Source organism: Phyllobates terribilis, unplaced genomic scaffold (genome assembly GCF_046119375.1).
Source record: "Phyllobates terribilis strain yellow unplaced genomic scaffold, ASM4611937v1 Scaffold_8__6_contigs__length_399053987, whole genome shotgun sequence".
Taxonomy (NCBI): Eukaryota; Metazoa; Chordata; class Amphibia; order Anura; family Dendrobatidae; genus Phyllobates; species Phyllobates terribilis.
Genome location: NW_027362768.1, coordinates 198,088,388 through 198,104,366, shown reverse-complemented (window position 1 = coordinate 198,104,366; position 15,979 = coordinate 198,088,388). Strand labels below are relative to the sequence as shown.

The 15,979-nt window shown below is 46.1% G+C and overlaps 1 protein-coding gene across 1 annotated transcript in view; it reads left to right on the top strand.

Annotated features, from left to right (window-relative positions):
* The window catches only part of ARMH1 (armadillo like helical domain containing 1), a 40,861-nt gene that overhangs the window by 7,008 nt on the left and 17,874 nt on the right, over positions 1 to 15,979 (top strand). Inside the window, exon 2 of the mRNA XM_073644024.1 lies at positions 12,239 to 12,456. Within this exon, the coding sequence (XP_073500125.1) occupies positions 12,251 to 12,456 (206 nt within the window). The 5' untranslated portion in view covers positions 12,239 to 12,250. The remainder of the gene's footprint in view (positions 1 to 12,238; positions 12,457 to 15,979) is intronic.

Here is a 15,979-nt window from a genome sequence, read left to right as displayed (position 1 = left end):
CACGGAGCAGGATCAGATACAGCAGGGAGTATCACACAAGGCAGGATCAGATACAGCAGGGAGTATCACACAGGGCAGGATTAGAAACAGCAGGGAGTATCACACAGCATGGGATTAGATACAGCAGGGAGTATCACACAGGGGATGATTAGATACAGTAGGGAGTATCACACGGGGCAGGATCAGATACAGCAGAGAGTATCACACAGCGCAGGGTCAGATACAGCAGGGAGTATCACACAGGGCAGGGTCAGATACAGCAGGGAGTATCACACAGGGCAGGATTAGAAACAACAGGGAGTATCACATAGCATGGGATTAGATACAGCAGGGAGTATCACACAGGGCAGGATTAGATACAACAGAGAGTATCACACATGGGATGATTAGATACAGTAGGGAGTATCACACAGGGCAGGATTAGAAACAGCAGGGGGTATCACAGGGCAGAATTAGATACAACAGAGAGTATCACACAGGATGGGATTATATACATCAGGGAGTATCAGGGCAGGATCAGATACAGTAGGGAGTATCACAGGGCAGGATTAGATACGGCAGGGAGTATCACAGGGCAGGATTAGATACAGCAGGGAGTATCACTGGGCAGGATTAGATACAGCAGGGTGTATCACACAGAGAGGATCAGATACAGCAGGGAGTATCACACAGGATATGATCAGATACAACAGGGAGTATCACAGGGCAGGATTAGATACAACAGGGAGTATCACAGGGCAGGATAAGATACAGCAGGGAGTATCACACAGAGAAGATCAGATACAGCAGGCACAGGATGGGATTAGATACAGCTGGGAGTGTCACACAGGATGGGATGAGATACAGCAGGGAGTATCACAGGGCAGGATTAGATACAGCAAGGAGTATCACACAGAGAGGATCAGATATAGCAGAGAGTATCACACAGGATGGGATCAGATACAGGAGGGAGTATCACAGGGCAGAGTCAGATACAGCAGAGAGTATCACACAGAGAGGATTAGATATAGCATGGAGTATCACACAGGGCAGGATTAGATACAGCAGGGAGTATCACAGGGCAGGATTAGATACAGCAGGGAGTATCACAGGGCAGGATTAGATACAGCAGGGAGTATCACAGGGCAGGATCAGATACAGCAGGGAGTATCACAGGGCAGGATTAGATACAGCAGGGAGTATCACACAGGGCAGGATTAGAAACAGCAGGGAGTATCACAGGGCAGGATTAGAAACAGCAGGGAGTATCACACAGAGAAGATCAGATACAACAGGGAGTATCACAGGGCAGGATTAGATACAGCAGGGAGTATCACAGGGCAGGATTAGATACAGCAGGGAGTATCACAGGGCAGGATTAGATACAGCAGGGAGTATCACAGGGCAGGATCAGATACAGCAGGGAGTATCACAGGGCAGGATTAGATACAGCAGGGAGTATCACACAGGGCAGGATTAGAAACAGCAGGGAGTATCACACAGAGAAGATCAGATACAGCAGGGAGTATCACAGGGCAGGATTAGATACAGCAGGGAGTATCACACAGGGCATGATTAGATACAGTAGGGAGTATCACAGGGCAGGATTAGATACAGCAGGGAGTATCACACAGGGCAGGATTAGAAACAGCAGGGAGTATCACAGGGCAGGATTAGATACAACAGAGAGTATCACACAGGGCATGATTAGATACATCAGGGAGTATCACAGGGCTGGATTAGATACAGCAGGGAGTATCACAGGACAGGATCAGATACAGCAGGGAGTATCACAGGGCAGGATTAGATACAGCAGGGAGTATCACACAGGGAAGGATTAGATACAGCAGGGAGTATCACAGGACAGGATCAGATACAGCAGGGAGTATCACAGGGCAGGATTAGATACAGCAGGGAGTATCACAGGGCAGGATTAGATACAAAAAAGAGTATCACACAGGGCATGATTAGATACAGTAGGGAGTATCACAGGGCTGGATTAGATACAGCAGGGAGTATCACAGGGCTGGATTAGATACAGCAGGGAGTATCACACAGGGCATGATTAGATACAGTAGGGAGTATCACAGGGCAGGATTAGATACAGCAGGGAGTATCACACAGGGCAGGATTAGAAACAGCAGGGAGTATCACAGGGCTGGATTAGATACAACAGAGAGTATCACACAGGGCATGATTAGATACACCAGGGAGTATCACAGGGCAGGATTAGATACATCAGGGAGTATCACAGGGCTGGATTAGATACAGCAGGGAGTATCACAGGACAGGATCAGATACCGCTGGGAGTATCACAGGGCAGGATTAGATACAGCAGGGAGTATCACACAGGGCAGGATTAGATACAGCAGGGAGTATCACACAGGGCAGGATTAGATACAGCAGGGAGTATCACACAGCAGGATTAGATACAGCAGGGAGTATCACACAGGGCAGGATTAGATACAGCAGGGAGTATCACAGGGCAGGATTAGATACAGCAGGGAGTATCACACAGAGAAGATCAGATACAGCAGGGAGTATCACAGGGCAGGATTAGATACAGGAGGGAGTATCACACAGAGAAGATCAGATACAGCAGGGAGTATCACAGGGCAGGATTAGATACAGCAGGGAGTATCACACAGAGCAGATCAGATACAACAGGGAGTATCACAGGGCAGGATCAGATACAGCAGGGAGTATCACGCAGAGAAGATCAGATACAGCAGGGAGTATCACAGGGCAGGATCAGATACAGCAGGGAGTATCACAGGGCAGGATCAGATACAGCAGGGAGTATCACAGAGCAAGATCAGATACAGCAGGGAGTATCACAGGGCAGGATCAGATACAGCAGAGAGTATCACACAGAGAAGATCAGATACAGCAGGGAGTATCACAGGGCAGGATCAGATACAGCAGGGAGTATCACAGGGCAGGATCAGATACAGCAGGGAGTATCACAGGGCAGGATCAGATACAGCAGGGAGTACCACAGGGCAGGATCAGATACAGCAGGGAGTATCACAGGGCAGGATCAGATACAGCAGGGAGTATCACACAGAGAAGATCAGATACAGCAGGGAGTATCACACAAGGCAGGATCAGATACAGCAGGGAGTATCACACGGGGCAGGATCAGATACAGCAGGGAGTATCACACAGGGCAGGGTCAGATACAGCAGGGAGTATCACACAGCATGGGATTAGATACAGCAGGGAGTATCACACAGGGCCGGATTTGATACAACAGAGAGTATCACACAGGGGATGATTAGATACAGTAGGGAGTATCACACAAGGCAGGATCAGATACAGCAGGAGTATCACACAGAGAAGATGAGATACAGCAGGGAGTATCACAGGGCAGGATCAGATACAGCAGGGAGTATCACAGGGCAGGATCAGATACAGCAGGGAGTATCACAGGGCAGGATCAGATACAGCAGGGCGTATCACAGGGCAGGATCAGATACAGCAGGGAGTATCACACAGAAGATCAGATACAGCAGGGAGTATCACAGGACAGGATCAGATACAGCAGGGAGTATCACAGGGCAGGATCAGATACAGCAGGGAGTACCACAGGGCAGGATCAGATACAGCAGGGAGTATCACAGGGCAGGATCAGATACAGCAGGGAGTATCACAGGGCAGGATCAGATACAGCAGGGAGTATCACACAGAGAAGATCAGATACAGCAGGGAGTATCACACAAGGCAGGATCAGATACAGCAGGGAGTATCACACGGGGCAGGATCAGATACAGCAGGGAGTATCACACAGGGCAGGGTCAGATACAGCAGGGAGTATCACACAGCATGGGATTAGATACAGCAGGGAGTATCACACAGGGCAGGATTAGATACAACAGAGAGTATCACACAGGGCCGGATTTGATACAACAGAGAGTATCACACAGGGGATGATTAGATACAGTAGGGAGTATCACACAAGGCAGGATCAGATACAGCAGGAGTATCACATAGAGAAGATGAGATACAGCAGGGAGTATCACAGGGCAGGATCAGATACGGCAGGGAGTATCACAGGGCAGGATCAGATACAGCAGGGAGTATCACACAAGGCAGGATCAGATACAGCAGGGAGTATCACACGGAGCAGGATCAGATACAGCAGGGAGTATCACACAAGGCAGGATCAGATACAGCAGGGAGTATCACACAGGGCAGGGTCAGATACAGCAGGGAGTATCACACAGGGCAGGATTAGAAACAGCAGGGAGTATCACACAGCATGGGATTAGATACAGCAGGGAGTATCACACAGGGGATGATTAGATACAGTAGGGAGTATCACACAAGGCAGGATCAGATACAGAAGGCAGTATCACACAGCGCAGGGTCAGATACAGCAGGGAGTATCACAAAGGCCAGGGTCAGATACAGCAGGGAGTATCACACAGGGCAGGATTAGAAACAACAGGGAGTATCACATAGCATGGGATTAGATACAGCAGGGAGTATCACACAGGGCAGGATTAGATACAACAGAGAGTGTCACACAGGGGATGATTAGATACAGTAGGGAGTATCACACAGGGCAGGATTAGAAACAGCAGGGGGTATCACAGGGCATAATTAGATACAACAGAGAGTATCACACAGGATGGGATCAGATACAGCAGGGAGTATCACACAGGATGGGATTATATACATCAGGGAGTATCAGGGCAGGATCAGATACAGCAGGGAGTATCACAGGGCAGGATTAGATACGGCAGGGAGTATCACAGGGCAGGATTAGATACAGCAGGGAGTATCACTGGGCAGGATTAGATACAGCAGGGTGTATCACACAGAGAGGATCAGATACAGCAGGGAGTATCACACAGGATATGATCAGATACAACAGGGAGTATCACAGGGCAGGATTAGATACAACAGGGAGTATCACAGGGCAGGATAAGATACAGCAGGGAGTATCACACAGAGAAGATCAGATACAGCAGGCACAGGATGGGATTAGATACAGCTGGGAGTATCACAGGGCAGGATTAGATACAGCAAGGAGTATCACACAGAGAGGATCAGATATAGCAGAGAGTATCACACAGGATGGGATCAGATACAGCAGAGAGTATCACACAGGATGGGATCAGATACAGGAGGGAGTATCACAGGGCTGGATTAGATACAGCAGGAAGTATCACACAGGGCAGGATTAGAAACAGCAGGGAGTATCACAGGGCAGGATTAGATACAAAAAAAGAGTATCACACAGGGCATGATTAGATACAGTAGGGAGTATCACAGGGCTGGATTAGATACAGCATGGAGTATCACACAGGGCAGGATTAGATACAGCAGGGAGTATCACAGGGCAGGATCAGATACAGCAGGGAGTATCACAGGGCTGGATTAGATACAGCAGGGAGTATCACACAGGGCAGGATTAGAAACAGCAGGGAGTATCACAGGGCAGGATTAGATACAACAGAGAGTATCACACAGGGCATGATTAGATACATCAGGGAGTATCACAGGGCAGGATTAGATACATCAGGGAGTATCACAGGGCTGGATTAGATACAGCAGGGAGTATCACAGGACAGGATCAGATACAGCTGGGAGTATCACAGGGCAGGATTAGATACAGTAGGGAGTATCACAGGGCAGGATTAGAAACAGCAGGGAGTATCACACAGGATGGGGTTAGATACAGCAGGGAGTATCACACAGGGCAGGATTAGATACAGCAGGGAGTATCACACAGAGCAGGATTAGATACAGCAGGGAGTATCACACAGGGCAGGATTAGATACAGCAGGGAGTATCACAGGGCAGGATTAGATACAGCAGGGAGTATCACAGGGCAGGATTAGATACAGCAGGGAGTATCACAGGGCAGGATTAGATACAGCAGGGAGTATCACACAGGATGGGATCAGATACAGCAGAGAGTATCACACTGGATGGGATCAGATACAGGAGGGAGTATCACAGGGCAGAGTCAGATACAGCATCCAGTATCACACAGAGAGGATTAGATACAGCATGGAGTATCACACAGGACAGGATTAGATACAGCAGGGAGTATCACAGGCCAGGATTAGATACTGCAGGGAGTATCACGGGGCAGAATTAGATACAGCAGGGAGTATCACACAGCATGGGATTAGATACAGCAGGGAGTATCACACAGCATGGGATTAGATACAGCAGGGAGTATCACACAGGGCAGGATTAGAAACAGCAGGGAGTATCACACAGCATGGGATTAGATACAGCAGGGAGTATCACACAGGGCAGGATTAGATACAACAGAGAGTATCACACAGGGGATGATTAGATACAGTAGGGAGTATCACACAGGGTTTGATTAGATACAGTAGGGAATATCACACGGCAGGATTAGAAACAACAACCAGTATCACACAGAGAGGATTAGATACAGCATGGAGTATCACACAGGGCAGGATTATATACAGTATGGAGTATCACACAGGGCAGGATTAGATACAGCAGGGAGTATCACAGGGCAGGATTAGATACAGCAGGGAGTATCACACAGGATGGGATTAGATACAGAAGGGAGTATCACACAGGGCAGGATTAGATACAGTATGGAGTATCACACAGGGCAGGATTAGAAACAGCAGGGAGTATCACACAGAGAGGATTAGATACAGCAGGGAGTATTACACAAGGCAGGATTAAATACAACAGTGAGTATCACACAGGATGGGAATAGATACATCAGGGAGTATCACACAGGGCAGGATTAGATACAGCAGGGAGTATCACACAGGGCAGGATTAGATACAGCAGGGAGTATCACACAGAGTATTAGATACAGCAGGAAGTATAACACTGGACTGGATTAGATACAGCAGGGAGTATCACACAGGGCAAAATTAGATACAGCAGGCAGTATCACACAGGGCAGGGTTAGATACAGCAGGGAGTATCACACAGGGCAGGATTAGATACAGCAGGGAGTATAACACAAGACAGGATTAAATACAGCAGGGGGTATAACAGGACAGGATTAGATACAACAGTGAGTATCACACAGAGGATAAGATACAGCAGGAAGTATAACAGGACAGGATTAGATACAGCAGGGAGTATCACACAGGGCAAGATTAGATACAACAGGGAGTATCACACAGGGCATGATTAGATACAGCAGAAGGTATCACACAGGGCAGGATTAGATACAGCAGGGAGTATCACACAGGATGGGATTAGATACAGCAGGGAGTATCCCACAGGGCAGGATTAGATACAGCAGGGAGTGTCACACAGGGAATGATTAGATACAGTAGGGAGTATCACACAGGGCAGAATTAGATACACCAGGGAGTATCACACAGGATGGGGTTAGATATAGCTGAGAGTATCACAGAGGATTAGATACAGCAGGGAGTATCGTACAGAGGATTAGATACAGCAGGGAGTATCACACATGGCAGGATTAGATACAGCAGGAAGTATCACACAGGGGAGGATTAGATACAGCAGGGAGTATCACACAGGATGGGGTTAGATATAGGTGGTAGTATCACAGAGGATTAGATACAGCAGGGAGTATCGTACAGAGGATTAGATACAGCAGGGAGTATCACACATGGCAGGATTAGATACAGCAGGAAGTATCACACAGGGGAGGATTAGATACAGCAGGGAGTATCACACAGGATGGGATTAGATACAGAAGGGAGTATCACAGAGGATTAGATACAGCATGGAGTTTCACACAGAGGATTAGATACAACAAGGAGTATCACACAAGGCAGGATTAGATACAGCAGGGAGTATCACAGGACAAGATTAGATACAGTGGCCAATATCACACAGGATAGGATTAGATACAGCAGCCAGTATCACACAGGGCAGGATTAGATACAGCAGGGACTATCACAGGGCAGGATTAGATACAGCAGGGAGTATCACACAGGATGGGATTAGATACAGAAGGGAGTATCACACAGGGCAGGATTAGATACAGTATGGAGTATCACACAGGGCAGGATTAGATACAACAGTGAGTATCACACGGCAGGATTAGAAACAGCAGCCAGTATCACACAGAGAGGATTAGATACAGCAGGGAGTATCACACAGGGCAGGATTAGATACAGTATGGAGTATCACACAGGGCAGGATTAGATACAGCAGGGAGTATTACACAAGGCAGGATTAGATACAACAGTGAGTATCACACAGAGTATTAGATACAGCAGGAAGTATAACACTGGACTGGATTAGATACAGCAGGGAGTATCACACAGGGCATGATTAGATACAGCAGGGAGTATCACACAGGATGGGATTAGATACAGCAGGGAGTATCCCACAGGGCAGGATTAGATACAGCAGAGAGTATCACACAGAACAGGATTAGATACAGCAGGGAGTGTCACACAGGGAATGATTAGATACAGTAGGGAGTATCACACAGGGCAGAATTAGATACACCAGGGAGTATCACACAGGATGGGGTTAGATATACAGTTATATGAAAAAGTTTGGGCACCCCTATTAATCTTAAGCTTAATGTTTTATAAAAATTGGTGTTTTTGCAACAGCTATTTCAGTTTGATCTATGTAATAACTGTTGGACACAGTAATGTTTCTGCCTTGAAATGAGGTTTATTGTACTAACAGAAAATGTGCAATCTGCATTCAAACAAAATTTGACAGGTGCATAAGTATGGGCACCCTTATCATTTTCTAGTTTTAAATACTCCTACCTACTTTTTACTGACTTACTAAAGCACTTTTTTTGGTTTTGTAACCTCATTGAGCTTTGAACTTCAGAGCCAGGTGTATGCAATCATGAGAAAAGCTACTTAAAGTGGCCACTTGCAAGTTGTTCTCCTGTTTGAATCTCCTCTGAAGAGTGGCATCATGGGCTCCTCAAAACAACTGTCAAATGATCTGAAAACAAAGATTATTCAACATAGTTGTTCAGGGGAAGGATACAAAAAGCTGTCTCAGAGATTTAACCTGTCAGTTTCCACTGTGAGGAACATAGTAAGGAAATGGAAAAACACAGGGACAGTTCTTGTTAAGGCCAGAAGTGGCAGGCCAAGAAAAACATCAGAAAGGCAGAGAAGAAGAATGGTGAGATCAGTCAAGGACAATCCTCAGACTACCTCCAGAGAGCTGCAGCATCAACTTGCTGCAGATGGTGTCACTGTGCATCGGTCAACTATACAACGCACTTTGCACAAGGAGAAGCTGTATGGGAGAGTGATGCGAAAGAAGCCGTTTCTGCAAGCACGCCACAAACAGAGTCGGCTGAGGTATGCAAAAGCACATTTGGAGAAGCCAATTTCTTTTTGGAAGAAGGTCCTGTGGACTGATGAAACCAAGATTGAGTTGTTTGGTCATACAAAAAGGCGTTATGCATGACGGCAAAAAAACACAGCATTCCAAGAAAAACACTTGCTACCCACAGTAAAATTTGGTGGAGGTTCCCTCATGCTTTGGGGCTGTGTGGCCAATGCCGGCACCGGGAATCTTGTTAAAGTTGAGGGACGCATGGATTCCACTCAGTATCTGCAGATTCTTGACAATAATGTTCAAGAATCAGTGATAAAGTTGAAGTTACGCAGGGGATGGATCTTTCAGCAAGACAATGATCCAAAACACCGCTCCAAATCTACTCAGGCATTCATGCAGAGGAACAATTACAATGTTCTGGAATGGCCATCCCAGTCCCCAGACCTGAATATCATTGAACATCTGTGGGATCATTTGAAGAGGGCTGTCCATGCTCGGCGACCATCAAACTTAACTGAACTGGAATTGTTTTGTAAAGAGGAATGGTCAAAAATACCTTCATCCAGGATCCAGGAAATCATTAAAAGCTACAGGAAGCGACTAGAGGCAAAAGGAGGATCTACTAAATATTAATGTCACTTTTCTGGTGAGGTGCCCATACTTATGCACCTGTCAAATTTTGTTTGAATGCAGATTGCACATTTTCTGTTAGTACAATAAACCTCATTTCAAGGCAGAAACATTACTGTGTCCAACAGTTATTACATATATCAAACTGAAAGAGCTGCTGCAAAAACACCAATTTTTATAAAACATTAAGCTTAAGATTAATAGGGGTGCCCAAACTTTTTCATATGACTGTAGCTGGGAGTATCACACAGGATGGGATTATATACAGCAGGGAGTATAACAGAGGATTAGATACAGCAGGGAGTATCGTACAGAGGATTAGATACAGCAGGGAGTATCGTACAGAGGATTAGATACAGCAGGGAGTATCACGCATGGCAGAATTAGATACAGCAGGAAGTATCACACAGGGGAGGATTAGATACAGCAGGGAGTATCACACAGGATGGGGTTAGATATAGGTGGGAGTATCACACAGGATGGCATTAGATACAGCAGGGAGTATCACAGAGGATTAGATACAGCAGGGAGTATCACACAGAGGATTAGATACAACAAGGAGTATCACACAAGGCAGGATTAGATACAGCAGGGAGTATCACAGGACAAGATTAGATACAGTGGCCAATATCACACAGGATAGGATTAGATACAGCAGCCAGTATCACACAGGATGGGATTAGATACAGCAGGGAGTATCACAAAGGATTAGATACAGCAGGGAGTATCACACAGAGGATTAGATACAAGGAGTATCACACAAGGCAGGATTAGATAGAGCAGGGAGTATCACAGGGCAAGATTAGATACAGTGGCCAATATCACACAGGATAGGATTAGATACAGCAGCCAGTATCACACAGAACGGGATTAGATACAGCAGGGAGTATCACGGGATGAGATACAGCAGGGAGTATCGCATAGAGGATTATATACAGCAAGGAGTATCACACAGGGCAGGATTAGATACTGCAGGGAGTATCACAGGGCAAGATTAGATACAGCAGGGAGTATCACACACAGCAGGATTAGATACAGCGGCCAGTATCACACAGGATAGGATTAGATACAGCTGCCAGTATCACACAGGACGGGATTATATGCTGCAGCCAGTATCACACAGGATAGCATCAGATACAGCAGCCAGTATCACACAAGAGTGGATTAGATACGGTAGCTCTCTCGCTTGCAGTCATGTGAATCTCCCCCTATATTTACAATGTGTTAAAACCAAAAAACTTGCTCTGGAGTCGGTTGGTATAATAAGTGCAGTGTATAGGGGCGCGTTCACACTGTGGTCATCTTACAGACAGAACCAAAGATAAAAACCAAGTCATCAGCAGAGAGGGCTAGTCATGAACAGAGAAAGCTAGTCATGAGCAGAAGGGGCTAGTCATGAGCAGAGAATGCTAGTCATGAGCAGAGAGGGCTAGTCATGAGCAGAGAATGCTAGTCATGAGCAGAGGGGGCTAGTCATGAGCAGAGTGGGCTAGTCATGAGCAGAGGGGGCTAGTCATGAGCAGAGAATGCTAGTCATGAGCAGAGAGGGCTAGTCATGAGCAGAGAATGCTAGTCATGAGCAGAGGGGGCTAGTCATGAGCAGAGTGGGCTAGTCATGAGCAGAGAAGGCTAGTCATGAGCAGAGTGGGCTAGTCATGAGCAGAGTGGGCTAGTCATGAGCAGAGAGGGCTAGTCATGAGCAGAGAGGGCTAGTCATGAGCAGAATGGGCTAGTCATGAGCAGAGAAGGCTAGTCATGAGCAGAGTGGGCTAGTCATGAGCAGAGGGGGCTAGTCATGAGCAGAGGGGGCTAGTCATGAGCAGAGGGGGCTAGTCATGAGCAGAGAGGGCTAGTCATGAGCAGAGAATGCTAGTCATGAGCAGAGGGGGCTAGTAATGAGCAGAGTGGGCTAGTCATGAGCAGAGTGGGCTAGTCATGAGTAGAGAGGGCTAGTCATGAGCAGAGAGGGCTAGTCATGAGCAGAGAATGCTAGTCATGAGCAGAGAGGGCTAGTCATGAGCAGAGAGGGCTAGTCATGAGCAGAAAATGCTAGTCATGAGCAGAGAGGGCTAGTCATGAGCAGAGAATGCTAGTCATGAGCAGAGAAGGCTAGTCATGAGCAGAGGGGGCTAGTCATGAGCAGAGTAGGCTAGTCAAAAGCAGAGTGGGCTAGTCATGAGCAGACAATGCTAGTCATGAGCAGAGAGGGCTAGTCATGAGCAGAGAAGGCTAGTCATGAGCAGATGGTGCACGTAGGGAAACATGGCACCTCTATTGCTGCATCTCCCCGTGTGATGAAGTGACGTGCAATGCGCCATTCTTACCACCAGTGACTGGACCATTACCGCTAACCGCAGTTCATCCTCCGCAGGATCTAATCTTCATGTCGTCTGTCAGGGAGCAGGAAGCCATCAGTCGCCTCATGACGTTTTATAAAGAATGGGACAACGGGAACAAAGTGACGCGGAGCCGGATCCTGAACAACTTCATCACCTACAACCGGGGGAAGACGGCTCCAGAGCTGGAGCAAGAGTTCTCCCAGGGTGGCAGCTTGTTCTTGGCTCGGCTGACAACCTGGTTACGCCTGTCGTATCCTTCAGTTACTGACACTGTATCACAGCTCCTGTGTATACTATATACTGCACAGTATCACTGCTCCTCTATATACTATATACTACATAGTACCACCGCTCCTGTATATACTATATTCTGCACAGTACCACCGCTCCTGTATATACTATATAGTGCACAGTACCACTGCTCCTGTATATACTATATACTGCACAGTACCACTGCTCCTGTATATACTGTATACTGCACAGTACCACTGCTCCTGTATATATACTATATGCTGCACAGAACCACCGCTCCTGTATATACTATATACTGCACAGTACCACCGCTCCTGTATATACTATATTCTGCACAGTACCACCGCTCCTGTATATACTATATAGTGCACAGTACCACTGCTCCTGTATATACTATATAGTGCACAGTACCACTGCTCCTGTATATATACTATATGCTGCACAGAACCACCTCTCCTGTATATACTATATGCTGCACAGTGTCAGGGAAATAATAATGTCAGGAAAATGTTCTTCCACATTTGCCTGACATAGATGTTCACCCCCCCTCCCTTATTCCCCTTCTGCTCAGCACAAAAGTCCCAATTAACACACGCCTGAGAAATAGCTTACACAAACAAATGCCAGCCAAGGAGTGTTATAACTTCATTTAGAAGCAAGCATCTTGTCCCTGGCACACGCAGGGGGGTAATTACTGGCAGGGTTGCACTAATTCACGTGTAACTGGGAAAGTTGCTTTCCCAAGCTTCAAGGAGAGTTTAACAGAAATTTCCAGCCGCGCCGACTCCGAAATGAAATATTGTTAGTTCCGTACGTCCGACAGTAACGGGACCAATGTGTTTAGTGACCAAATCAGCCCAGGAATGTATATATAGTTTTTCAGGGCTGTAAGCAAAATCAGGGAGCTGTAGCGCAAAAACACCAGAATAGCAGACTGTGACTATGCGATGTGTGGTCACTAACTAAAGATAAAATTATAAGGGAAAAAATGGCGCAGTTTGCACTCTTCTGCGATCAACAAGAAATGAGGTATCGCAGAAGTTAGCGTGTTTAATAAAAATGTACAGGCTGGATACCGGCCCACATGATGTCACCACAAGGGGCGTGTGGGCAGATCTCCCCTTAGGTATAAGAGAACCCATGGAGAATACAGGAGCACTCATTGCCAGGGGGTATAAGAATTATAAGCAACGGGTCCTGTTCAATAACAGCATAATCCAACTGGGGAGCCCTTCCTCCACCTATATTGAATCGTCTCAGCGATCGTATAGTGTAAGTTATCTTCTTTTATCCTGTTTATTTTATGTAACTCCTTATGTATTTTAATGTCTCCTTTGTAACATACTTGTATATATTTTTCTTGAACACTGCCTTCCTTTTGGATTAAATCTAAAATGTAATAGTCCGGTTTCTTTTGTCCTGTAATCGTTCTTTTCCCCGAAGTCATACCCGCTACCAAAACGCAGGCGTCCGGCCAGGCCTGTATTATATTTCAAACTCGGCCGGTGGTGGCAGAGAATAATAATAATTGAGCTATCGTGAAGCTGGCCGTGACTGTACGGAGGGCATTAAACACAGATTCCATGCTTTGGAACCCAGAGGTGTGACGCCATACGCTCACTGGTCGCTTACTGATACGCAGCGAGTAGTTTAGATCACGTGCTCGCGACTCCGGATGAAATACTGACAGCGTGATGGCACGGTGACATATCGCGTAATCGCCCCGGTGTCGTCCCTGTGTTGGAATCCCTGACTAATTATCCCACTGCTGCCACCAATTTGTCAGGGATTCCAACACAGGGACGACACCGGGGAGATCACGCGATATCTCACCGTGCTGTCACGCTGTCAGTATTTCGTCTGGAGTCACGAGCACGCGATCCAGAAAACTCACTGCATAGGTATCAGTAAGCGACCAGTGAGCATATGGCGTCACACCTCTGGGTTCCAAAGCATGGAATCCGTGTTTAACGCTCTCCGTACGGTCAGTGTCAGCTTCACGATAGCCCAATTATTATTATTCTCTGCCACCACCGGCCGAGTTTGATATATAATACAAGCCTGGCCGGACGTCTGCATTTTGGTAGCGGGTATGGCTTCGGGGAAGGGAACGATTACATAACAAAAGAAACAGGACTATTACATTTTAGATTTAATCCAAAAGGGAGGCAGTGTTCAAGAAAAATATGTACAAGCATATTACAAAGGAGACATTAAAATACATAAGGAGTTACATAAAATAAACCGAATAAAAGAAGATAACTTACACTATACAATCGCTGAGACGATTCAATATAGGTGGAGGAGGGGCTCCCCAGTTGGATTATGCTGTTATCGAACAGGACCCGTTGCTTATAATTCTTATTCCCTCCTGGCAATGAGTGCTTCTGTACTGTGCATGGGTTCTCTTATCCCTAAGGGGAGATATGCCCATACGCCCCTTGTGGTGACATCATGTGGGCTGGTCTCCAGCCTGTATATTTTTATTAAAAACTCTAACTTCTGCGATAACTCATTTCTTGTTGATCGCAGAAGCGTGCAAACTACGCCATTTTTTCCTTTATGATTTTATCTTGAGTCAGAGACCACACATCGCATAGTCACAATCTGCTATTCTGGTGTTTTTGCACTACAGCTCCCTGATTTTGCTTAAAGCCCTGAAAAACTACATATACATTCCTGGGCTGATTTGGTCACTAAACATATGGGTCCCGTTACTGTCGGACGTATGGAACTCACAATATTTCATATTTCATTTCGGAGTCGGCTTCTCTTTGAAGCTTGGGAAAGCAACATTTTCCTGACATTAATATTTCCCTGACACATAGTACCACTGCTCCTGTATACACTATATACTGCACAGTACCACTACCCTTGTATATACTATATACTGCACAGTATCACCGCTCCTGTATATACTATATTCTGCACAGTACCACTGCTCCTGTATAAACTATTTACTGCTCAGTACCACTGATCCTGTATATACAGTTATATGAAAAAGTTTGGGCACCCCTATTAATCTTAAGCTTAATGTTTTGTAAAAATTGGTGTTTTTGCAGCAGCTATTTCAGTTTGATCTATGTAATAACTGTTGGACACAGTAATGTTTCTGCCTTGAAATGAGGTTTATTGTACTAACAGAAAATGTGCAATCTGCATTCAAACAAAATTTGACAGGTGCATAAGTATGGGCACCTCACCAGAAAAGTGACTTTAATATTTAGTAGATCCTCCTTTTGCCTCTAGTCGCTTCCTTTAGCTTTTAATGAGTTCCTGGATCCTGGATGAAGGTATTTTTGACCATTCCTCTTTACAAAACAATTCCAGTTCAGTTAAGTTTGATGGTCACCGAGCATGGACAGCCCTCTTCAAATGATCCCACAGATGTACAATGATATTCAGGTCTGGGGACTGGGATGGCCATTCCAGAACATTGTAATTGTTCCTCTGCATGAATGCCTGAGTAGATTTGGAGCGGTGTTTTGGATCATTGTCTTGCTGAAAGATCCATCCCCTGC